This window comes from Triticum urartu, chromosome 7A, assembly GCF_056163025.1.
Source record: "Triticum urartu cultivar PI428250 chromosome 7A, HENAU_Tu73, whole genome shotgun sequence".
NCBI classification, from domain to species: Eukaryota; Viridiplantae; Streptophyta; class Magnoliopsida; order Poales; family Poaceae; genus Triticum; species Triticum urartu.
Genome location: NC_141879.1, coordinates 176,808,839 through 176,834,557, shown reverse-complemented (window position 1 = coordinate 176,834,557; position 25,719 = coordinate 176,808,839). Strand labels below are relative to the sequence as shown.

At 50.2% G+C, this 25,719-nt stretch overlaps 1 protein-coding gene across 1 annotated transcript; it reads right to left on the bottom strand.

Annotated features, from left to right (window-relative positions):
- Nucleotides 1-8,838: 8,838 nt before the first annotated feature.
- LOC147958853 (uncharacterized) lies at nucleotides 8,839-9,612 on the bottom strand. The gene has a single exon (XM_087532335.1). It carries the CDS (start codon nucleotides 9,610-9,612, stop codon nucleotides 8,839-8,841), a length of 774 nt encoding a protein of 257 aa, XP_087388461.1.
- Between the last annotated feature and the right edge of the window lie 16,107 nt (nucleotides 9,613-25,719).

The following is a 25,719-nucleotide window of genomic DNA, read 5'->3' as shown; positions in this document are numbered from 1 at the left end:
GCAGGATTTCTATGAGACAGTGCTGCTTGACAAGAAACCTATAGTGTGTGACATGAGGTGGGTCGACTGGATCTACATGAAGGAGAATGAGGAACACTATCCTGGTGTGTATGACAGTTTCAAGGCTTGTGGAGTAGATGAGTTTGTGGCTCAAAAGCTCACTAAGTGGAATGATGAGCTTATCATGCAGTTCTACTCCACAGCTCACTTCTACCCAGATGGAAGAATTGTCTGGATGTCTGAAGGCACTAGATACCAGTCTACAGTTGCAGAATGGGCTTAGTTGATCAATGCCCCAGAAGAGCAAGAAGATGACTTGGATGTCTATGCCAAGAAGAAGAAGGATCACAACTCCATGGCCAGCATGTACAAGGAAATTCCAGATGCAGACCTTGAGACTCACCAGTTTGGGTCAGTGAAACATTTGCTGTCAGGACTGCCTACTATCAATTGGATCCTAAGGCATACTCTTATGCCCAAGTCTGGAGATCACAGGATGATCAGAGGCCACTCCATAAATCTGCTACATATATTTGATGTGCCACAAAAGTTCAAGGTTATGAGTCTCATTGTTGAAACTATCAAGAGGACTGTTGCAGACCAAAAGAGAAGCTGTGGGTATGCCCCACAAATCCAGGAGTTGATTAACTCAAAGATGGGTACTGGCACATACTTGTTGGACAAGGAACACTTGGCCATCTATCCAGATTTCGAGGACAACCAAGTGGTTATGAATGAAGATGAGCCATCCTCAGTACAAGCACAAGCCAAGAGAGAGAAGGCAAAGACAGAAAAAGCTGCAAAGATGCCAACCCAAGAGGAGGCATCTCAGTATCTTCTAAAAAGCAAGCAAGATCAGCTTGGCTACTTGATTGCATCCACTCTAAGGATAGAGAAAGGACTGGCCACCCTGACTCGAAACCAGGAGAGCTTGGAAAGAATCATGGAGCAGAAGTTCTATGACATGGATGTGAAGGTAACTGAGATCCAGTCTGTTGTGGAGCAACTTCAGGATGACATGCAGGAGAGGAAGGGCAAGACAACAACTAAGGCATTTGCCAAGTGCCTAGAGCTCAGAGGTCATCTGCAGTACCAGTACCAGACACTAGAGCCACTTCATCTGCACCAGCTACAACTTCAGTGCCACCAGCTCCAGCACCTGCCCCAGCAGCTCCATCTACTTCGACTGAAGCCTTCGTTCTTGGAGTTATCCGGACACCACCACCTGAAGACCAAGCTTGAGAGACGTTTTAGTGCTATGCATTTTCTATAAACTTTTTGGTAACTTGTTGCCAAAGGGGGAGAAAGATGTATAGATCATAGGCTTCGAGAGAGAGCGTTGCTTTTTATTCTCTTGCTTTGGTGGTTGAACTTTATTTGCTTGTTTGTGATACTTGGATGATCATGTGTGTTTGATCATATGCTTCATTAATGCTTGTTGGATGATACTATCATTTTATCCCTATTTAATCATTCACTTTGCTTGGTGATGAGTGCATGTATTTAATTCTTATCATTTTGAGCGCTACACCAAGATGTATGTGACATGGAAGAGTAACCCATGATCCTAACTCATTGTGCATTTGCAGTCCAAAGAAAATCTTAAGATATGCACAAATTTAGGGGGAGCTCTTGCTTTTCACATACTTCTCAAAGCGACAATATTTTTTCTCTTATTATCATTTGTCGAAGTTTTGATCTATATGTTGTCATCAATTACCAAAAAGGGGGAGATTGAAAGTGCAACTATCCCTGGGTGGTTTTGATAATTCGTAACAACATATAGCTCATTGAGCTAACATTATTCCAAGATTAATATTTCAGGAAAAGCTCAATGAATGGCATGGCATGGATGAGGAAAGTGGATCCCTCAAAATTCTAAGGACAAAAAGTTTGGCTCAAGCTTGAAGCTCAAGACTCTACATTTTATATTTTAGTGATCCAAGATCACATTGAGTCTATAGGAAAAGCCAATACTATCAAGGAGGGATGAGGTGTTTCTTAATGGCTTGCTTGCTCAAAGTGCTTAGTGATATGCTAAAAAAAACCTCAACTAACTTCCCACATCCACATATGACCTAAACCAAAAGTCAAACTCGGCCCCCACCGATTCTTTCTATCCGGCGCCACCGAGTTTCAAATGTCATAGCCACTGCCACAAACCCTAGGCAAATCGGTCTCACCGAGATGGGATTGTAATCTCTCTGTTTCCCTTCATAACGTTTCGGTCTTACCGAGATGAGCGATCGGTCCCACCGAGATTGCAATGTAAACTCTCTGTTTCCCTTTTGTAACATTTCGGTCTCACCGAGATGAGCGAATCGGTCCCACCGAGTTTACCTGACCAACTCTCTGGTTAGCTTATTACCAAACTTGGTCCCACCGAGTTTGTGTAATCGGTCACACCGAGATTACGTTATGCCCTAACCCTAACCATATCAGTCCTACTGAGTTGCATCTCAGTCCCACCGAAAATCCTAACGGCCACTAGGTTTGCTGAATCGGTCCGACCGAGTTTAACTATTCGGTCCCACCGAGTTTGGCTAATCGTGTGTAACGGTTAGATTTTGTGTGGAGGCTATATATACCCCTCCACCCACTCTTCATTCGTGGAGAGAGCCATCAGAACATACCTACACTTCCAATACATTTTCTGAGAGAGAACCACCTACACTTGTGTTGAGCTCAAGATATTCCAAGCCTTCCCCAAGTTGCTTTCCACTCAAATCTTCTTTCCACCAAATCCAAATCCTGTGAGAGAGAGTTGAGTGTTGGGGAGACTATCATTTGAAGCACAAGAGCAAGGAGTTCATCATCAACACACCATTTGTTACTTCTTGGAGAGTGGTGTCTCCTAGATTGGCTAGGTGTCACTTGGGAGCCTCCGACAAGATTGTGGAGTTGAACCAAGGAGTTTGTAAGGGCAAGCAGATCGCCTACTTCGTGAAGATCTACCGCTAGTGAGGCAAGTCCTTCGTGGGCGACGACCGTGATGTAATAGACAAGGTTGCTTCTTCGTGGACCCTTCGTGGGTGGAGCCCTCCGTGGACTCGCGCAACCGTTACCCTCCGTGGGTTGAAGTCTCCATCAACGTGGATGTATGATAGCACCACCTATCGGAACCACGACAAAAACATCCGTGTCTCCAATTGCGTTTGAATCCTCCAAACCCTTCCCTTTACATTCTTGCAAGTTGCATGCTTTACTTTCCGCTGCTCATATACTCTTTTGCATGCTTGCTTAAATTCTGTGGAGATTGCTTGACTTGTGCTAAGATAGCTAAAATCTGCCAAGAACTAAAATTGGGAAAATGCTAGATTTTTATTTGGTCAAGTAGTCTAATCACCTCCATCTAGATATACTTTCGATCCTACAGCTGCGCTGGCAGGGTCGGCCGAGTCGGCCGAGGGGGCGGGCGCCGGCATGAGGGCGCGAGGACCACCAAAGCCCGGAGGCGGTCCACGGGCCGAATGTGACCGTCCACCTGACGAAGTCGTCGAAGAGCCGCCGGTGGCCGGCGGTGACGAGGCGACAAGAGGTACCTGTTGCTGAAACAGAAACACCATCTCATCAAAGTAAACGTGTTGGGAGGTGAAAACACGATGAGAGACGGGATCATAGTAGCGGTAGCACTTAGTGTTAGGTGGGTAGCCGAGAAAGATGCAGGCGACGGAGCGGGGTGCAAGCTTATGAGGCGCAGTAGCGGCGATGCTAGGGTAGCAAAGGCAGCCAAAGATGCGAAGCCCATCATAAGAGGGGGGTGCACCGAAGAGAAGATGATGAGGTGTTGATGAGGAGAGAAGCGGTGGCGAGAGCGTCAGGCCAAAAACGCGGAGGCACATTGGCATGAAAGAGAAGATTCCTAACGCAGTCATTGAGAGTGCGAAGGATGCGCTCAGCGCGACTGTTCTGTTGCGAGGTGTACGGGCAAGTGAGACGAAAAATCGTGCCATGTGTGGTAAGAAGATTACTGTGACGCCCGGATGATTAAGCTACAGCAACCCTCTGCTAATGATGCCATGTCACTTCGATTACTATTGCCAATCTCGCGTTAGTTCAAAACCGATTTAAATTTAATTCAAAATCGAGCAAACAATAAAAGTTTTCAAATATTAAAATTTAAATGTTCGAAGTGAACCAAATAATACATAGGTAATTATGGTGGAGAAACTAAACTTTGATAAACTTTTTAAAGGCTCTAAGATAATTAAAACAGTAGTTAAAACAATTAGATAAATGCCTGTTGAATTTTATAAAATATTAAACTATTTTATTTTGGGTTGAGAATTAAGGTGGCAGTAGTATATTTATAAATACAATTTTTGGTGCTAGTGTTTATTTTTATAAAACTGAAATAAAAAGGAACTTAAAATGAAATAGAAAATAATAAAAGAAAAGGAAGATACAAAATAGAAAACAAAAGGAAAATGAAAAGCCCCCCTCCGAATGGCCCAGCTGGCCGGCCCACACCTTAGGCCTACTTAGGCCTCAGCCCCCAACCCCAACCCTAACCTCACCCACTCTCTCCCCCACGAAACCTCCCCACTCCACTCGCTCCCCTCCCCCCATCTGGATCGGGGAAACCGTGCCCCCGACCCCGCCGACGCTGATGCCGCCCCCCCCCCCCCTCCGCACCTCGCCGGCGTCCCGGTGCCCGCTGCCAACGTCGGAACTTCCGCGCCTCTCCCTTGAGGGATCAACCCGCTCGCTGCACCGACCGCGTCGCCCATCGCCCCTGGACATCGACGCTGCCGCCTGGAGCTCGCCGGAGCCGCCTCGCCGGATCTCCTCCACACCGCATGTTTTCCCCGTCCTCCCCACGAGCCGCTACCCCGAGCCTCGCCGCCCATGTGCCCCTGCAAACGCTGGTGAGGCCGCCGGCCCCCGCGTTCCCCTTTTCCGCTTCTGTCGCTGACGACCCGCGCCACGTGCAGGCAGCGCCGCTCGCCCGCGCACACCACTGTCGCCCGCATCGCTCGACCCCGCCGGCAGCGCTAGGTCGCCGACCTCGTCCTGCCACTACTCCCTCCTCCGCCTGCGCCGCCTGTCGCTGCTCCCGGCGCCTCCTTCGCCCCCTGCCTCGCGTACTGCTTCCCCCTGCACGCCCCGACTCCGGCCGCCGTTCCTCGCGCCTATGTCCGACGCCGGTGTTCGCCACCGCCGTGCATGGCGGATTCCCGCACCTCATTGGGCGCCCGTAACCACGCACGTTAGCCCGACCCGCTAAGGCCCCCTGGCCAATGACGTGTGGGGCCGCCCCCGAGAACGTTATATATATATAATAGAAAATTAATTGATTAATTAATTAAAGAGCTAATTAACTTAATTAACCTGTGTTAGTTAATCTAATAACCTAGTTAGTCTATTTAATCCGTTAGGTTAGAAAAACAGTGTATGACAAGGGGGCCCCACCCCTGTTGACCAGTCCAACTTTGACTGGTCAATTGGGTCCCCTTGGCCCACATGTCAGCCCCTGGGTACATTTTTGTGTACACATGGCTGGGTACCCCTAGCAATTTGATAATTATTTTTGAATTAAAATAATTTTGGAAAATGATTTAAAACTTTAAAATTAATATAAAATAAACCGTAACTCGGATCGAAAAACTTTGTACATGAAAGTTGCTCAGAACGACGAGACGAATCCGGTTACGCAGCCCGTTTGTCCACCACACATCCCTAGCATAGCAAACACGCAACTTTCCCCATCCGGTTCATCTGCCCGAAAATGCAAAACACCGGGGATACTTTCCCGGATATTTCCCCCCTTCGCTGGTATCACCTACCACTACGTTAGGTCACCCCTAGCACCGCGTATTGCCGCGTCTTGCTTTGTGTTACATTTGATTGCTCTGTTATTTAGTATGTTCCCCCTCCGTTACTTCTTTCCGGTAGACTCAGAGACTGCTGCCGATGTCCGTGTGTTCGACTACACCGAGGATGACCCCTCCTTGCCAGAGCAACTAGGCAAGCCCCCCACCCATTGATCACCAGATATCGCCTACTCTACTCTCTACTGCTTGCATTAGAGTAGTGTAACATGTTACTGCTTTCCGTTATCCTATCCTGATGCATAGCCTGTCCTTGCTACTACTGTTGTTACCTTTACCTGCAATCCTACATGCCTAGTATAGGATGCTAGTATTCCATCTGTGGCCCTACATTCTTGTCCGTCTGCCATGCTATGCTATCGGGCCGTGATCACTCGGGAGGTGATCACGGGTATATACTATATACTTTATACATGATACCTGTGGTGACTAAAGATGGGTCGGCTCGTAGGAGTACCCGCGAGTGGATCTTGTGGCGGAGCGACAGGGCAGGTTGAGACTACCTAGGAGAGAGGTGGGCCTGGCCCTGGTCGGTGTCTGCGGTTACATCATTAACACGCTTAACGAGATCTTGGTATTTGATCCGAGTCTGGCCATTTGGTCTATACGCACTAACAACTACGTGGGAAAGATATGGGCACTCGGCGTCGTGGTATCAGCCGAAGCCTTCGTGACGTCAGCGACTGAGCGCCGCGCGCCGGATTGGAACATAAGCCTGCTCTTGTATTAAGGGGGCTAGTTCTGCTTCCGGCCGCCCTCGCAACATGCAGGTGTGCTAAGGGCGATGGGCCCAGACCCCTGTGCGCTTAGGTTTAGACCGGCGTGCTGACCTCTCTGTTGTGCCTAGGTGGGGCTGCGACGTGTTGATCTTCCGCAGCCGGGCATGACCCAGAAAAGTGTGTCCGGCCAAATGGGATCAAGCGTGTTGGGTTATGTGGTGCACCCCTACAGGGAAGTTATCTATTCGAATAGCCGTGATCTTCGGTAACAGGACGACTTGGAGTTGTACCTTGACCTTATGACAACTAGAACTGGATACTTAATAAAACACACCCTTTCAAGTGCCAGATATAACCCAGTGATCGCTCTCTAACAGGGCGACGAGGAGGGGATCGCCGGGTAGGATTATGCTATGTGATGCTACCTGGAGGACTTCAGTCTACTCTCTTCTACATGCTGCAAGACGGAGGCTGCCAGAAGCGTACTCTTCGATAGGATTAGCTATCCCCCTCTTATTCTGGCATTCTGCAGTTCAGTCCACCGATATGGCCCTTTACACATATATCCATGCATATGTAGTGTAGCTCCTTGCTTGCGAGTACTTTGAATGAGTACTCACGGTTGCATGTTTCCCCTTTTCCCCTTTCTTTACCCGATTGCTGCGACCAGACGATGGAGTCCAGGAGCCAGACGCCATCGTTGACGACGACTCCTACTACACCGGAGGTGCCTACTACTACGTGCTGCCCGCTGGCGATGACCAGGAGTAGTTAGGAGGATCCCAGGCAGGAGGCATGCGCCTCCTTTCGATCTGTATCCCCAGTTTGTGCTAGCCTTCTTAAGGCAAACTTGTTTAACTTATGTCTGTAGTCAGATATTGTTGCTTCCGCTGACTCGTTTATGATCGAGCAATTGTATTCGAGCCCTCGAGGCCCCTGGCTTGTATTATGATGCTTGTATGACTTTTTTTATGTTTTAGAGTTGTGTTGTGATATCTTCTCGTGAGTCCCTGATCTTGATCGTACACGTTTGCGTGCATGATTAGTGTACGATTGAATCGGGGGCGTCACAATTACGAACAGCCAGGTTGTCAAACTCCTTCCCGTTGTCTGTCTGCAACGCGAGAATGGGACGACCAAACTGCATGAGGACATAGGAGTAGAACGCGGCGAGAGTGGATATAACATCCGACTTGCGGCACAACGGGAAGGTCCACACATAATGCGAAAAATCATCAAGTATGACAAGACAATAAAGAAAGCCCGTATTACTGGCAACAGGAGAAGTCCAAACATCACTATGAATTAACTCAAACGGGTACGATGCAACAGAAGAAGAAGCCCTGAACGGAAGACGAGCATGTTTGCCGAGGCGACATGCATGACACGAGTGATCCTCGTTCTTATTACACGTGAAAGAAAAACTCCGAAGTATGTGGCGAAGGGTGGCAGGATTAGGATGACCCAAACGAGCATGCCAAAGATCCACTCCGGTGGCGAGAGCGACAGGGGCGGCGGAAGTGGTGGAGGTGGCGGAGTGAACCGGGTAGAGCTCGTCGGGGCTGTCACATCGGTGGAGCACCATCCACGTGTGAGCGTCCTTAACAGTAAAACCATATTCGTCAAATTCAACGGTAACCGGATTTTCACGTGTAAGAGAACGAACAGAAACAAGATTTTTAATAAGTTCAGGAGAAACTAGAATATTAGGCATGGATATTGAAGTGGAGTTAGACGAAAAATATGCATGACCAATATGAGTAATAGGAAGAGAAGATCCGTCACCGACGGTGATGCAGTTGGAAGTGTGGACAGGATGGGCGGTGTGGAGGTTACCGGGGTACGCCGCCATGTGAGCGGTGGCGCCACTATCCATGTACCAGTCGCCGCCGCCGGTGTAGCTGGATGGGGAAGGAGTGTTGTGGAGAGCCACCAGAAGGGCCGGGTCCCATGGTGCCGGCGGGAGAGGCGGCGCGGCCGTCAGGGGCAGCGGCGGCTGCGGCCCACCTAGCTGCGGCTGCTGGCCATAGGGCGCTGCGTAGGGCGACGACGCGGCGTAGAACGCCTGGTGTGGCTGTGGCCGGGCGCCGAGAAGTCCCGGGGCGGGGGCCCGAGGAACCAGCATGGAGTAGGCGTGCACAACGCCGGTCCATGGGTTCTGGTCGGCGTACCACGGGGCCGGCTGAGAAGCCTGCTGTGGTGGGCGGGGTGCTCCTCCCTGAGCGCCTGAGCCCCCTGCTTGCGGCCACCACGACGGCCGCCGCGATGACCCCCCCATTGGCCGCCGGTTAGGGTGGCGGGAAGGGGGCGGCCGGGGCGGGCGGGAAACCTGGCGGGAAGGCGGGCGCCGCCGGCTGTGGCTGTGTCGGGCGCGGCGGTGGCGGGGCAGAACCCCCGCGGGTGCCGGCGACGAGGGCGGTGTGGGTCGCGCGAGTCCGCGCCACCCGCATCCGGCGCTCCTCCATCTTGAGGTACGCGACCACCTTAGCGAAGGTGGGCTCCGGGATGAGGGTGAGGTTGGAGGCGGCGTTCCCGAAGTCCTCGTTGAGGCCGCCGGAGAGGGTGCTGATGAGGAGCTCGTCGCCGATCTTTTCCCCGAGATCACGGAGCTCATCGGCGAGCTTCTTGAGGCTCATGCAAAAATCATCGATGGATGAGTCAAGTTGCTGGCACCCGTAAAACTCACCGTAGAGCAGGACCTTGCGCTGCAGCCGGTTGTCGGTGAAGAGGCCGTTGAGCTTGGTCCAGACCGCATGGGCGTCATCCACCACGGTGTGGTAGAGGTCGCTGGAGATGGTGAGGTAGAACCAGCGAATGATGGTGGCGTCGAGGATCATCCACTCCTTGTCGTTGATCATGAGCGTCGAGTCCACGGTGCCGTCCACGTGGCTGTGCAGGAGGTACTCACGAAACACAAGCGAAAAATACCGCTTCCAGGCGGAGTAGGACGGGGTGGTGTGATCAAGCTTGACCGGGACACGCTCATAGATGTTGAGGTCGCGGACGAGAGTGACATCGGGACCGGCGAACGGGTTGGAGACGGTGGACGAGGAGGAGCTCATGGCGAGGGTTAGGGTTTGGGACCCACGGGTAGGAGGGAAGGTTGCGGCGCGGGTGGGAGGGTTGGGTGCGGGAGAGGGAGGGCGCGGGCGGAAGCGGGAGAAGCGGCGGCGACGGCCTCGGGAAGAGGCGGCGGCAGCGGCGTGCGAGGTGGTGGGGAGAGGCGGCGGCGGCCAGCAGCGGCGACGGGGACCGGGAATTAGGTGGCGGCGGCGGCTGGTGGCGGCGGCGGGGAGTAGCGGCGGCGCGTTGAGGCGCGGCGGCGGCGGCTTTAGGATTAGGATCGTGCTGCGATAGATACCATATAGAAGGACAAGTTATGGGCTGTGCAATCTCGATGTATTGATCGGTGCAACAGGCACGTATATATGAGTACAGAGGTAGACCACAACCTCAACTATACAAGAAAATAGGAGGTGGGCCCTACACACAAATATACACATACACAATATACTCAACAATTCGTCCATGTCTCCGTCAAGTCGCAACCAAGCAAGAAAGGGCTCCCTGCCTTGCCTGCCGGGCAACTGACGAGTGCTCGCCGTCTCGTCGAAAACTGAGTGCTTGCCACAGCTAGCTAGGTACTCGTTTTTTTTCCGAATACGTATGAGTATGTGTATCATATATTAAAGACGAAAAGGGGAAGAGCCCTCCATGGTTACTGTACATCATGTATGTACAGGCGTCACATCGCCGTCCGCCGTTACCCTAAGCTGACTACTCGCCTTGTGCCCACTCCGGTGCCGCTATGAAGGCCGCTGCTAAGTCGCCCCGCAAGATGATCCATCCACTAGATAGGTATTCTCTCTGTTTCTTAAATATAAGTCTTTTTTGAGATTTTAATATGAACTAAATACAAAGCAAAATAAATGAATTCACCCCCTAAAATACGTCCATATACATTCGTGCGTAGTTTATATTGAAATCTCTGTAAAGATATATATTTAGAAACGGAAAAAGTACGTACGTATATACATAGCGGCATGGCAGGCATGCCCGGATGCACGCGCCAGCTCCATCGCAAGCCCGACCAGGGGCTACGGTACGCAGGTGAAAACTTTTGTTGAAGGAAAAGCCCTAAAAGCAAAGGAAGAAAAACGCAGGCAAGCACCGCGCCTGCGCGGCACGAGACTTGAACAGTGCGCGGAGGATAGGAAGAAAGAGTGGAGGAAGGTCGCGTGCTGGAGATCCGAGGACGGAGGGACGAGCTCACCTGGTGCCGAGCGGCCCGAGCGCCAACGACGACTGGTGGCTGGTGCATGCCACCGTGCGAACCTTGTCTCCCTCCTTCCGTGCGATGTTTAACGTAATTTTTCAGTCACATAGCTCGACTAGTGACCACCACAGTACCACTGGGCTGCACGCGTCAGGAAACATGGCAGTTCGTTTCCTGCAGTTGGCGCACCAGAGAAGTGGTTGCGGCTTTGGAGCAGCAGAACCCGGAGTGCCTTTGGTACAGTTGCTTGGTGAACAAACGGAGCATCATCAACCATTTGGAAATTGCACGACAGTAGATCACCCAAGGCCACGGGTCCATGGTAGACCTCCTGCCTTCACAAAATCACAATGTTCCTTCCGTTCTCTGAGGGCACGCTAACATTTTTCTCTCTATCAATTTTGCCCTCAATGTGTACTAGAGAGTTGTAGGCAGAAATGCACCAGATTAGCTCAACAATTTTCACCAAAAAAGAGAGAACAGAATGCGATATACCTCTATCGACCACGCTCTACCAGTGGGGCTGCATGGAGAGCGCGCACGTATCCGGTCCGGTGACACACCACATGCGTCAGATGATTGATCGGATAAGCGACAATACACACGTACATATGTACATCGACACGTTCGATGCATTATTTGGTTGGTCGTTGTATTATTTCACATGCATGGGATGGTAGTACGTACCGAAACACAATCTTACCTGTATTATTTGGGAGCCGTATATCTGCTGTGTGTACCAGCTATCCAAACGTACATCGAGTCGTTGACTGTCAGATTCCTGGCAGGTGTTTTTCTATTTTTTGCGAGGGTGTTAACGTACGCCTTCTTGATCCTGTTTTTCCCTTTTTGAACTCGGCGATTATTGATCCCCGCACAGGGAGCCGGAACATTTGCGTGTGTATGTAGAGGACCCAGGTCGTTACATTCAGTTGCGAACAAAGAACAAGGATGCATGTGACGACGTCTATCGTATGAATTTTGTATATGCGTATGTGTTGATTACCCAATCAAGAGGCTGTGGGAGTTCTTGTGGTGTACTGTAGTAGCAAGAGCATCTACAACCGGACATAGCAAATATGACCCCTTAAACGTCCGCAAACATGCCTGGCCAGTGACCGGGCATATTGGTTTTGAGCCCCTATTTGTTCGTTCACGCAGCCACACTTTTTATTTTTTTCCACATATGTCCGGTCACTTTGCACGTGATTGGTGAAGATCAAGATAGAGAAATAAAAAGAATGAATAAAGAAAGAGAAAAGGTGGTCCGGGGTGGGGCTGCGTCCTACGTGGCAGACTGACCGGGCGCGCCCGGACGCGTTCGCGAATCCTCATATCCTACCCATGTTTGAGATGGATATGAGGGTTCGCGGACAGCCCGAACGTATAGGGATGATATGAGGGGTCTGCTTGAGTCACTTTTTTTTCTTCTCTCCTGTCCGGTCACTGACCGGGCGCATCCGCGGACGTATGAGAGATGGTTTGAGGCATCCGGCTGTAGATGCTCTAAGATGGAAAGGAGGACGTACTGTACATTTGGTCACCAACGCGCAGGTTTCCTTTTGGTTTTGCTACCTAATTTTTTTTTGTTTCGTCGGTCACTTTTTCCTTCTTCCTTCCTTCTTCCCGACCACACGAGATGGGGAGGCCAGACCTTGTCAGAGAAGAATCAGCCCCACTATCTATCCTAGGGGGAAGCCACATGTCTATTAGCTATCCTAGGGGGAAGCAACAAACCCATTATCTATCTTATGAGTGGGCGGGTGCAAGAGATAGCCGAGGTTTCACCGGTGATGCGGGGCTTAGAAGGATGTCCGGGGACGTTGGCCAGCAACAACGATGGGGGCGGTTGAGAGGAGGGCGGGGCGGCGATGCGGTGCGCAACAGCGCCCGCTGTCTGCGAGGGGTGGAGGCAAGCGGATGGGGCTTGATAGGTCTGCCATTGCAGAGAAAGAAGACGAGTTGTGAGCGATTGGATGCGGATCGAACGGACAGAAACAAAGTGAACGATGCAAAGCGCTTTTTTAGGTACCCGACGTTCCGTTTCCTGAAGTTTTTCTTTTTCTTCGAGGGAACGTTTCCTGAAGTTTAGACATCTAGTACTACTACTATTCACAAACCGGCAACCACGTACGTACCCATCCGAAGGGGGCTAAATTTCGTGTTTTGACCTTTTTTTGAAACCTATTTGAGATCTGACCCCGGTTCGTAAAAATTTGACCCTTTCTTACCGCCAAGGCCTTTGGCGATAGGGTATAACAGCCTACCGCTAAGGTCCCTGGCGATAAGAAAGACCCCTACCGCCAAACAGGCAGGCGGTAGGCTGTACAACCCTACCACCAAGGTGTCCGGCGGTAGGTGCGAGCGTGCACTGTGTTTCATACTTAGAAAAAAAACAACCATACCGCCAGCGGCCTTGGCGGTAGGTTGTCATACCCTACCGTCTAGGGGCCTTGGCGGTAGGCTGTTATACCCTACCGTCAGGGACCTTGGCGGTAAGAAAAGGGTCAGATCTCAAAATTTTTACGAACCAGGGTTAGATCTCGAATAGGTTACGAAAAAGGGTCAAAACACGAAATTTAGTCTTCGAAGGGGAGCATGCATCCAAAGACCAAATCTAGCGGATGGGCAGGTCCATGCCCTCCCATATGCGTGCATCTTGGCCGTCGTGGCACACGACCCGTTCCAGGACCAGGTCTGGGCATGTGGCGCTGCCTTCCTTCGCCCACCGGGCACCACATGTGGGTCGGAAATTCCCCTCCCGCTTGGCCGTTTGCGCGGCGTGCGTACAAAAACATCGCTTCCGTTCGCCCCCTGCAGGGAACGCCGGAACGGAATGAAACAGTACCGCGCAGCGGCAGCTCTTCTTCTCACCCAGCGCGGGACCAAACTAGTCCCGGAGAATTCGCGTTCCTCTCTCGCACTCGCATATTCAGCTCTGCCGGCAAAAGTTATACTGACCGGTGCTGGTGTAGTGATGGGCCACTGCTGGAGAGTAAAAATTCTGAAGGAATAGGTGAATTGCATGTATAGGATGGGATCCACGCACGTCCAGCAGGTTTGTTGAATGGGGGAGTGGATGGATCATGGCGGCTAGCTCGGCATTCATGATGCCGCTGCCAGCATGCTGGTCTCTCTCTGAAGGAACACCCTCCTGCGTAAACTGGGGACGGTAATGAATTCGATCGTGGCCCATGTGCTCAACTTTGAGATGGGCTCTAGGTCCATATAGCAATTTCTGAAAAATATCTAAGGGCCCATGTGGATTATATGGCACTAGGTGTAGTGCGAAGTTTAGTCCTACTTCAAAAGTGGAACAGGAGTTGTACCTTTTTATAAGAGTTTCTCTTCTACATGCTATTGGAGCTTGAGAAAAGAAGAGGCCCTCGCATACTCCTCCGCCGCCCGTCTCGCCACGTCACGACGCGCGAGATTGAGCCGAGCCGAGCTCACACCTACGCGCTTATTTTTGCCAGTCACTAACGGAGAGTTCTCTGACAGCTGGGTCACGATCTGAGACGTCGGATCATGGGCTGTCACGGACTCGGACGTGGGTCGAGCCCACGTCTCTCCACGCGGCTGCGCCTATATAAGTATGCGGTGTCTCCTAACCCTAGCCGCCACGAACATATCACATCTGCTCCACGCGCACGCCCACCTTCGTTCCCTTGCTGCTGCTGCTGCCGCCGGTGATTCCATCCCGTCCGCCGCGTACACGTTCGACGGGAGAGTAGGTCTCTGAAACCACGCCCTTCTGGTTCCTGTACAGGGTGAGGGCGAATAGATTTTAGGGCAGCGATTACGCGACTGCTCACTTCCGATCGTCTACTTCCTCTACGTCCGCGTCGCCATTATCATCACCATGTCCACCGACGCCGAACGTGCCGCCGCCGAGAAAGCTGAAGCCGACAAGAAGGCCGCCGAGGACGCCGCTGCTGCCACCAAAGCCGCGGCCTCTGCGTGACCTACTGGAGGGTATAACTCGTTTATCCCGCTCCTGCTGTTTTCTGTTTTGGCCATGCTAGCGTTATACGTACATCTTTCTCCAATTAGCGTAGTATGTGCTAGCTTGACTAAATATCAGTATGCGTTTATTTGTGTCAATGCCATGCTAGTGATTTACTCGTGGATTAATTTAATTGAGAAATTGCCTATTTACTCAACAATCCAAAAACCTATTATGTGTAGGAAATTTTCGGCAAGTGGCTTTGCCGCTGCACTGAAACCGGATAAGTTTACCGGTACATACTTTAAGAGTTGTGTAACACCCCGGATGTAACTTACCCAATTTGTACTCCAACTCTTGCCGTTTCCGGCATTAAGTTATTTTATTTTTCCGGGTTCGGGTTTTGTCTCCGTGTGTTGTTGTCGTTGTCATGCATCTCATATCATGTCATCATGTGCATTGCATTTGCATACGTGATTATCTCATGCATTCGAGCATTTTCCCCGTTGTCCGTTTTGCATTCCGGCGCTTCGTTCTCCTCCGGTGGTCATTTCTACCTTTCTTTCATATGTGGGGATTAAACATTTGCGGATTGGACCGAGACTTGCCAAGCGGCCTTAGTTTACTACCGGTAGACCGCCTATCAAGTTTTGTACCATTTGGACTTCATTTGATACTCCAACGGTTAACCGAGGGATCAAAAAGGCCTCGTGTGTGTTGCAGCCCAACACCCCTCCAATTTGGCCCAAAACCCATCTAAACCTTCTCCATCATCTAGATCGTTCGATCACGATCGCGTGGCCGAAAAACGCACCTCATTTGGACACTCCTAGCTCCCTCTAGGCCTATAAATAGGTCCTCCGAAAATCCGGATCTCTCCCCCGTCCAAACCCTAAAAATCGCCCCCCCCGCCACCGGACACGTCCGGCCGCCGCCGGATGAAGTCGCCGTTGCCGCCCGCGCCAATCAGGAGGCGCCACGTGGTCGGCCGCCTCCTCCCACCGCCGCGGCCCGCCCGGCCCGCAGCCGGACCCCGAGGGCCCGAACCGGCGCCCGCGCCCCGCCGCCCTTCTCCTACCTCCCGCCGCCGCCTTGCTCAGTGCCGGCGAGCGCGAGCCGCCGCACCACCGCTCTGGCGCGCCGCCCGCCCGCGCGCCTCACCGCCCGGCCGCCGTGCGCCGCCCACCGTCGCCCGCCGCCTCCTCGGCGTCCGGCCCCGCCGACCTCCTCCTCCCCTCGTCGCCGGCCTCCTCCACGCCAACTCCGGCCGGCGAGCTTCGGGAAGCGCGCCGCTACAGTGCCGGTCGATCTTTGCATCATATTGTTTGAGCTTTGCACGTGGTTGATTGTGTTTCGTTTGCTTGTTTGTCTTGTTTGGGTAGAGTTGGGAGACAAGTTCGCTAACGAGGAGCCCGTTGAGTTTGCTTTCGAGGATCCAGTCAACTCTGACAACTTTGCAGGCAAGATGATCATACCCTCGAAATCACTACTATCTTTGCTATGCTAGATTGCTCGCTCTTTTGTTATGCCAATGCTACGATACCTACCACTTGCTTTCAAGCCTCCCAAATTGCCATGTCAAACCTCTAACCCACCATGTCCTAGCAAACCGTTGATTGGCTATGTTACCGCTTTGCTCAGCCCCTATTATAGCGTTGCTAGTTGCAGGTGAAGATTGGAGACCGTTCCTTGTTGGAACATTATTTACTTGTTGGGATATCATTATATTGCCAGGTTATCTTAATGCATCTATATACTTGGTAAAGGGTGGAAAGCCCGGCCTCTCGCCTAGTGTTTTGTTCCACTCTTGCCGCCCTAGTTTCCGTCATATCGGTGTTATGTTCCCGGATTTTGCGTTCCTTACGCGGTTGGGTTATAATGGGAACCCCTTGACAGTCCGTCTTGAATAAAACTCCTCCAGCAATGCCCAACCTTGGTTTTACCATTTGCCACCTAGCCTTTTCCCTTGGGTTTCGCGGACTCAAGGGTCATCTTATTTTAAACCTCCGGGCCAGTGCTCCTCTGAGCGTTGGTCCAACCTAGAGCACCGTGTGGGGCCGTCCCTTGGCAACTTGGGTTACGTTGGCTCCCGTACTCTTAGCTTATCCGGTGTGCCCTGAGAACGAGATATGTGCAGCTCCTATCGGGATTTGTCGGCACAGTGGGTGGTGTTGCTGGACTTGTTTTACCATTGTCGGAGTTGTCTTGAAGAACCGGGATGCCGAGTCTGATCGGAATGTCTCGGGAGGAGGTCTATTCCTTCGTTGACCGTGAGAGCTTGTTATGGGCTAAGTTGGGACTCCCCTGCAGGGATTTGAACTTTCGAAAGCCGTGCCCGCGGTTATGGGCATATGGGAATTTGTTAATGTCCGGTTGTAGATAACTTAAACCTTAACTTAATTAAAATGAATCAACTGAGTGTGTTACCGTGATGGCCTCTTCTCGGCGGAGTCCGGGAAGTGGACATGGTGTTGGAGTAATGCTTGCGCAGGTTGCCCTCTAGTTTCTCGCTCGCGCTTTGCCTCCTCTTCTCGCTCTCTTTTGCGAACAGGATAGCCACCATATTTGCTAGTCGCTTGCTGCAGCTCCACATATTTACCTTGCCTTACCTTTGAGCTTAAATAGTCTTGATCGCGAGGGTGCGAGATTGCTGAGTCCCTGTGGCTCACAGATTATTTCCAAACCAGATGCAGGGCCTGACGATTCCGCTCCAGGTGACGCGCTCGAGCTCAAGTGGGAGTTCGACGAAGACTCTCAACGTTACTATGTTTCCTTTCCTGATGATCAGTAGCGGTGCCCAGTTGGGGGTGATCGGGACCGTGTCGCATGTTGGGTTATCTTTTATTTTGGCGCCGTAGTCGGGCCATGAGTGTTTGAATGATGTAATGTTATTTATGTACTTGATTGACGTGGCGAGTGTAAGCCAACTATGTTATCTCCCCTTTTATTATCTATATTACATGGGATGTTGTGAAGATTGCCTAACTTGCGACATATGCCTTCAATGCGATTATGCCTCTAAGTCGTGCCTCGACACGTGGGAGATATAGTCGCATCGAGGGTGTTATAAGTTGGTATCAGAGCCTTCCCCGACTTTAGGAGCCCCATTGCTTGATCGTTATTAGCGGCCGAGTTGTGTCTAGAGAAATATTTTTGAGTCATTTAGGAATTATATATCGGAGAGTTTAGGAATTCTTTTTTACTTCCCAGTCTCCTCATCGCCCTGGTAAGGCATCCTGACGTAGAGTTTTGACTCTTCTCTTCTCAAATTTCACTAAATGTTTTTTTAGGATCACGCGGGTATCTTGGAATCGTTCCGATGGTTTTATGATGAGAACATTGTCTTGGTGCCTCCTGTCAGGGGTTTTGTAGAAGTGTCCCGGAGAGTTGAGCTCTGAGGTGTTGTCGTCATAATTTTATCGTTGCAGTTCTGGAATACCTGAGTTTAGTACGCCGACATCGAAAATCTCTTTTATGCAGTTCGTTGGTGAGATAACTTCGACGCCACCCAGTACTGGGGCGGGAGTTCGGGAGTATCTCCATAACTTGTATAACGGATGCTTTTCGAAGGTTGAGGTAGATGGTTTCCGAAGTTTTTCTCGGTTATGTGTTGAAGGATGGATACAGCTGGATGTAGGATTTGCTAGATTTGGGTGAGATATTATGCTTCCCCTGTATCCCCAACACCTGATTGCATAACCGGAAAGGTTCGGGAGTTTCATAGGTGGGAATTCTAGTAGCTCTAGTTCTTCTTCCACGGATTGTTGGTTTGAGATTGGGATTTCTTACCGATTATTCGTTCTTGATCCGTACCTTGTTGATTTATTTCTCTACCTAAATTCTAAGTGGCTTCTCAATTTATGGATATGTGACCATTTCAAGAGGAATGCATTCGTTCATTTTGTTCGGATGTGAAGACTTTATGTTGCAATTTTCATTCCGTTGGATTCAACTTCATTTTATCTGTCTATGTGCTAACGGTGGTCAACCTCTTCAGGATGGCTCCTCCAACGCGCACGACTCCGAATCCTGATCCGCCACCACCTCCACCTCCTCCGGAGGCATGGCAAGCTGTGATGGCCGCAACCAATGCAAACACACAGTTGATCATGCAAATTCTCCAAGAGCGCAATCAAGGCAACCAAGGGAACCAAGGCAACAATCAGAATCACTTTGCTACACTCAACCAGTTCCTTGCTAACGGGCCAAAGACTTTCAGCAATTGTGTTGAGGCAACCGATGCTGACGATTGGCTCGTGGATCTGTGCAAGCATTTCGAGTGCAGTAACATCAGGCCTGAGGACTTCGTCAAGTTCGCTTCCTTCCAACTCAAAGATCAAGCTGCAGAATGGTTCCAGCAGTATTAGGATTCCAGAGGTGGACGTGTAATTACCTGGGATGAATTCTGTCAAGATTTCAGAGCTCATCATATTCCTCAGAGCGTGGTTGAAAGCAAGCGTGAGGAATTCTGCAACATGAAGCAAGGCTCTTTGTCTGTCTATGACTACAACAAGTTGTTTCAGAAGCTCGCCCGCTTTGCCAAGCAGGACGTACCTGATGAGAAGAGCATGATATACCAGTTCAGGGATGGTCTCAGAGAAGAAATCCAGCTCGCTCTTGTTCTCTTTGAGCCCTTGAGATACCATGAGTTCTACAACATGGCATTGAAGCAAGAGGCTGCTCAACTGAGGTGTGATGCTTCCAAGAAGCGAGTCAGAGATGTTACTCCTTCCTCTACTCAAGTGGCCCAGCAGCAGAAGTATTGTCTTCCTCCTCCTCCGTTTCGTCAGCCGTATCAGCAGAAGAGCAAAGGTGGCAATGGATCTTCCCACCCACCCAACCTTGGCTTTCAGAACAAGACTTCGTCTCAAGCTCCAAGATCGAGTGCTCCGTATCACCGTCCGCTTTCAGAGGTCACGTGCAACAAGTGCCAACAGAAGGGTCACTATGCCAACAAATGCTTCAATCAGAGGCGCCTCCCTCCTCCTCCTCCTGTTAGATCGGCAAGTACAGCTGTGGTCAAGCATAACCCCAAGCATGCTAAGGTCAACTTGCTGAATGCAGCTCAGGCAGAGGACTCATCAGATATCATCATGGGTAACTTTCCAGTTAACTCTTTTCCCGCAAAAGTTCTTTTTGACACTGGTGCATCGCATTGTTTCATGTCAAGATCATTTGTTTCCAAGCATGACTTCGTTTCACAAATGTTGGGTAAACCTATGGGAGTGGTTTCTCCGGCTAAGTCTATGAGGGCTACTTCAATAGTTCCGGATGTTTCTATCATGTTGGGTGACTTCAAGTTTCTGGCTTCTCCAATGGTTCTGGGTAACTCGGATATTGATCTTATTCTCGGGATGGATTGGCTTTCTAAGCACAAGGCTCAGCTTAATTGTGCAGCCAGGCAGATTCAATTGACTCATTCGTCTGAGGATGTAATTGTGTTTGCCGCTCGTGATGATACCATCCGTCTGTTTTCTCTCAATGAGAAGGGTGAACTCGATGCCATCTCGCAAATTCCAGTCGTTTGCGAATATCAAGACGTCTTTCCAGAAGAGCTTCCAGGAATGCCTCCGCACAGGCCAGTTGAATTCGTTATTGATCTTGAGCTTGGCACGGAACCAGTGTGCAAGCGTCCTTACAAGCTCAGAGCTGAAGAGTTGAAGGAGCTGAAGAAGCAAATCGATATTCAAGAGAGAATGGGTCTCATCCGGCCTAGTTCTTCTCCGTGGGGTTGTGGTGTTCTTTTTGTGAAGAAGAAGGATGGAACGGACTGACGTTGTGTTGATTACCGTCCATTGAACAAGAAGACCATCAAGAACAAATACCCACTTCCCAACATCAACGAGCTGTTTGAACAACTCAAAGGTGCCCAAGTATTCTCCAAGCTTGATCTCCGTATGGGTTATCATCAGATTCGAATCCGTGAGCAAGATATTCCCAAGATGGCTTTCAGGACAAGCTATGGTTCATATGAATACACTGTCATGTCTTTTGGCCTCGTCAACGCTCCTCCGACTTTCTCTCACATGATGAACTTCATCTTCAACGCCTACACCAATGACTTTGTTTTGGTCTATCTCGACGACATTCTGGTTTTCTCGAAGAACAAGGAAGATCATGCCAAGCACTTGCGTTTGGTACTCGATAAGTTGAGGGAACACAAGTTCTACGCCAAGTTCTCCAAGTGCGAATTTTGGCTCGATGAGGTTCTTTATCTGGGTCATATCATCTCTGCCAAGGGCATTGCGGTGAATCCTGAGAAGGTGTCTGCAATTGTGAATTGGGAACCTCCTCAGAACGTGAAGCAACTCCGCAGCTTCCTCGGTCTCGCAAGCTACTGTCGAAGATTCGTTGAAAACTTTTCTAAGATCGCAAAGCCTCTCTCTAATCTTCTCCAGAAGCACGTCAAGTACGTTTGTTCTCCGGAGTGTGACATTGCTTTCAACACTTTGAAAGAGAAATTGATCACCGCTCCAGTTCTGACTCTGCCTGATGAATCCAAGCCGTACGAGGTCTTTTGTGATGCCTCTCTCTAAGGTCTTGGCACAGTATTGATGCAAGAGAAGAAAGTTGTTGCTTATACCTCTCGCCAGTTGAAGCCCAATGAGAAGAACTACCCCACTCATGATCTCGAGTTGGCGGCAGTTGTGCAACTCTTTTGACTTGGAGACATCTCTTATTGGGAAGAAAAGTGGACATTTTCACTGATCACAAGAGTCTCAAGTACATTTTCACTCAGCCTAATCTCAACCTCAGGCAAACTCGATGGGTCGAAATGATTCAAGAGTATAATCCGAGTATCGAGTATACTCCAGGCAAGGCCAATGTGATTGCTGACGCATTGAGCGGGAAGGCTTACTGCAATAGTCTGATTCTCAAGCCATATCAACCCGGGCTTTGTGAAGCTTTCCGCAAACTTAACCTGCAAGTTGTTCCTCAAGGTTTCCTCGCCAACCTTCAAGTCTCTCCTACCTTGGAAGACCAGATTCGCCAAGCCCAGCTTCTTGATGCTATGGTGAAAAAGGTGAAGATTGGGATTGCCAAGAGTCAACCCAAGTACAAGTGCTACCGCCTTGATGACAAGGACACTCTCTTCTTCGAGGATCGTATTGTTGTACCCAAAGGTGACCTCCGTAAAGTGATCATGAACGAGGCTCACAATTCTCTCCTCTCCATCCACCCTGGGAGCACGAAGATGTATCAGGACCTCAAGAAGGCTTATTGGTGGACTCGAATGAAGCGCGAGATTGCTCAATTCATGAATGAATGTGATGTCTGCAGAAGAGTGAAGGCAGAACATGAAAGGCCAGCGGGTCTCCTCCAACCTCTTGCCATTCCAGAATGGAAGTTTGACCACATTGAGATGGACTTCGTGACTAGGTTTCCAAAGTCCAAGCGTGGCAATGATGCTATATTCGTTGTCATCGACAAACTCACTAAAGTGGCTCACTTTCTGCCTATCAAAGAGTCTATCACTGCAGCTCAATTGGCGGAACTCTATACCTCTCGAATTGTCTCTCTACACGGTATTCCTCAAGTGATCTCTTCAGACCGTGGCAGCATCTTTACCTCCAAGTTTTGGGATTCTTTTCAGAAGGCCATGGGCACCAACATCCGCTTTAGCACAGCTTTCCATCCTCAAACTAGCGGTCAAGTCGAGCGTGTCAACCAGATTCTTGAAGATATGCTCAGGGCTTGTGTGATCTCCTTCGGCATGAAGTGGGAGGATTGTCTTCCTTATGCTGAATTCTCCTACAACAACAGTTTTCAAGCAAGCTCGGGCAAGGCCCCATTTGAAATTCTGTATGGCAGGAAGTGGCGTACCCCTCTCAACTGGTCTGAAACCGGTGAACGTCAGCTTCTCGGAAATGACTTAATCACAGAGGCAGAGGAAATGTGCAAAGTCATTCGAGATAACCTCAAAGCAGCCCAATCCCGCGAGAAGAGCTACTATGACAGTAAGCACCGTGATTTGGCTTTCGAGACCGGAGATCATGTTTACCTCCGCGTCTCTCCTATGAAAGGTACTCGTCGCTTCGGTATCAAAGGAAAGCTTTCCCCCAGATACGTGGGACCTTTCAAGATTGTCAGCAAGAGAGGCGATCTCGCCTATCAACTCGAGCTTCCTTCAAACTTTGCAAATGTTCATGATGTGTTCCATGTCTCTCAGCTTCGGAAGTGCTTCAAGACTCCTGGCCGCACCGTCAACTTCGAGGACATTGAGCTCCAAGAAGATCTCTCCTATCGTGAGCACCCCGTTGCTATTCTTGAAGAGACCGAACGCAAGACTCGCAACAAGTCAATCAAATTCCTCAAAGTCAAGTGGTCACACCATTCCGACCGTGAAGCTACCTGGGAACGCGAGGATCACCTCCGTTCTGAGTACCCGGCGTTCTTTTAGTCCTAGATCTCGGGACGAGATCCTTTCGTAGTGGTGGAGTGTTGTAACACCCCGGATGTAACTTACCCAATTTGTACTCCAACTCTTGCCGTTTCCGGCGTTAAGTTATTTTATTTTCTCGGGTTCGGGTTTTTGTCTCCGTGTGTTGTTGTTGTTGTTGTTGTCATGCATCTCATATCATGTCATCATGTGCATTGCATTTGCATACGTGTTCATCTCATGCATTCGAGCATTTTCCCTGTTGTCCATTTTGCATTCCGGCGCTTCATTCTCCTCCGGTGGTCATTTCTACCTTTCTTTCGTGTGTGGGGATTAAACATTTCCGGATTGGACCGAGACTTGCCAAGTGGCCTTGGTTTACTACCGGTAGACCGCCTGTCAAGTTTCGTACCATTTGGACTTCGTTTGATACTCCAACGGTTAACCGAGGGACCGAAAAGGCCTCGTGTGTGTTGCAGCCCAACATCCCTCCAATTTGGCCCCAAACCCACCTAAACCTTCTCCATCATCTAGATCGTTCGATCACGATCACGTGGCCGAAAACCGCACCTCATTTGGACACTCCTAGCTCCCTCTAGGCCTATAAATAGGTCCTCCTCCAAAAATCCGGATCTCTCCCCCGTCCAAACCCTAAAAATCGCCCCGCCGCCACCGGACACGTCCGGCCGCCGCCGGACGAAGTCGCCGCCGCCGCCCGCGCCAATCAGGAGGCGCCACGTGGCCGACCGCCTCCTCCCACCGCCGCGGCCCGCCCGGCCCGCAGTCGGCCCCCGAGGGCCCGAACCGGCGCCCGCGCCCCGCCGCCCTTCTCCTACCTCCCGCCACCGCCTTGCTCAGCGCCGGCGAGCGTGAGCCGCCGCACCACCACTCCGACGCGCCGCCCGCCCGCGCGCCTCGCCGCCCGGCCGCCGTGCGCCGCCCACCATCGCCCGCCGCCTCCTCGACGTCCGGCCCCGCCGACCTCCTCCTTCCCTCGTCGCCGGCCTCCTCCACGCCAACTCCGGCCGGCGAGCTTCGGGAAGCGCGCCGCTACAGAGCCGGTCGATCTGAGATCCAGATCCAGTTTCCTCTCGGGTTGACTTTTATCCCCGAAACCCTAATAATTTGCATATTTCATCATGCTATAACTCCTCATCCGTAGCTCTGTTTTGGGCATATAGCATATTAAAATGTTCGTATCAGAGAGCACATCATTAGAAGAGGGCTACTTGAGATATTTGTCAGATCTGCTACTCCATTTAGATATTTGTCATTTTTGCCATGATTATTGTGTGCATGATATGCCCATGAGCTCTACATATGTTTTGTTAAGGGTTTTGCCATCTTTCCAGAGGTGCAACCCATGTATTTTTGTGATGTGTGTGGTGACTAGCACAAGCTTGCAAAGTGAGGCACTTGGTAATGCTGATTTCAGGGACTTAGCATTTCCACCAAGTCCTTGATCTGTTTATCTCATGTTGCCATATGTTTATGTTGTTTTCTAGTGATCCGTGCCTCTTTTGAGGATGACCAGTAAGGATATTTTGTTAATCTTGTAGTGCTCTATCCATCCATATCTTTGTTTGCAATTATGGAGTACCCTAGCTTGAGGCAATCGAGCTCTACTTTTGCTACTTCGTGAATCTGGGCAGATTGTCTACTTGTTAGCGATTTTGCCGATGATGTTGTAGTTGATCCGTGCATGCTATGTTATTGTTCTTGCCATGTCTAGCTTTCATTTTGTGTATTCTTGATGGGTGTATGCGTAGATTATCATGACTTACTCCGTAGTGAGTGCATCGAGCTCGTAAACATGCCTACTTGATATCTGTTTCAGCATGCTCCAGTTTTTCACTAAGTTTGAGAACTGATTATGTTTTTGCCATGTTCACATGCTTGCAATTGTATTTTCTGATCCCTTTTGGCTCAAGGTCACTAAGGGGCTTTTGTTAAGCTCTTTGAGTAGATCCATGCCATGCTTTACTTTGCCATGTTCAGGTCCTGTAGCATGTAATTTTGTTGCTCCGAAGTGTGCTACCTGATCTGAAATTCCAGACAAGTGTTAATTTCACTAAGTCTGAGATCTGTTTACCATATGCATTTTTGCCATGCTTGTTTGAACCTGTTAATGGATGAATTGGCCGTAGCTCAGTGCTAGACTTTTGTTAAGCATCATGAATGCATCCCTGCCATGTATTTGGTTGCCATGTTTGGGTGTTGTAGCTTGTTTAGCTCATTGCATTTAGATGGCTACTTGCTGTAAATCGCAGACCGGTGTCATATTTGAATCGCTTGCCATTTCCAAACCATAACTCCGATTCCGGCGTTCTTTATATCGTTTTCAAGCGATTTCATCTCATCTTTCCAGTGGAACACTTGGATTTCCAAGTTGAGTCCAGGTTCATGCATTCCTTGTCACATCTTGCATATGCATCCCGCATCACATCCCGCATAGCATATCATCTTTGCATCATATTGTTTGAGCTTTGCACGTGGTTGATTGTGTTCCGTTTGCTTGTTTGTCTTGTTTGGGTAGAGCTGGGAGACAAGTTCGCTAATGAGGAGCC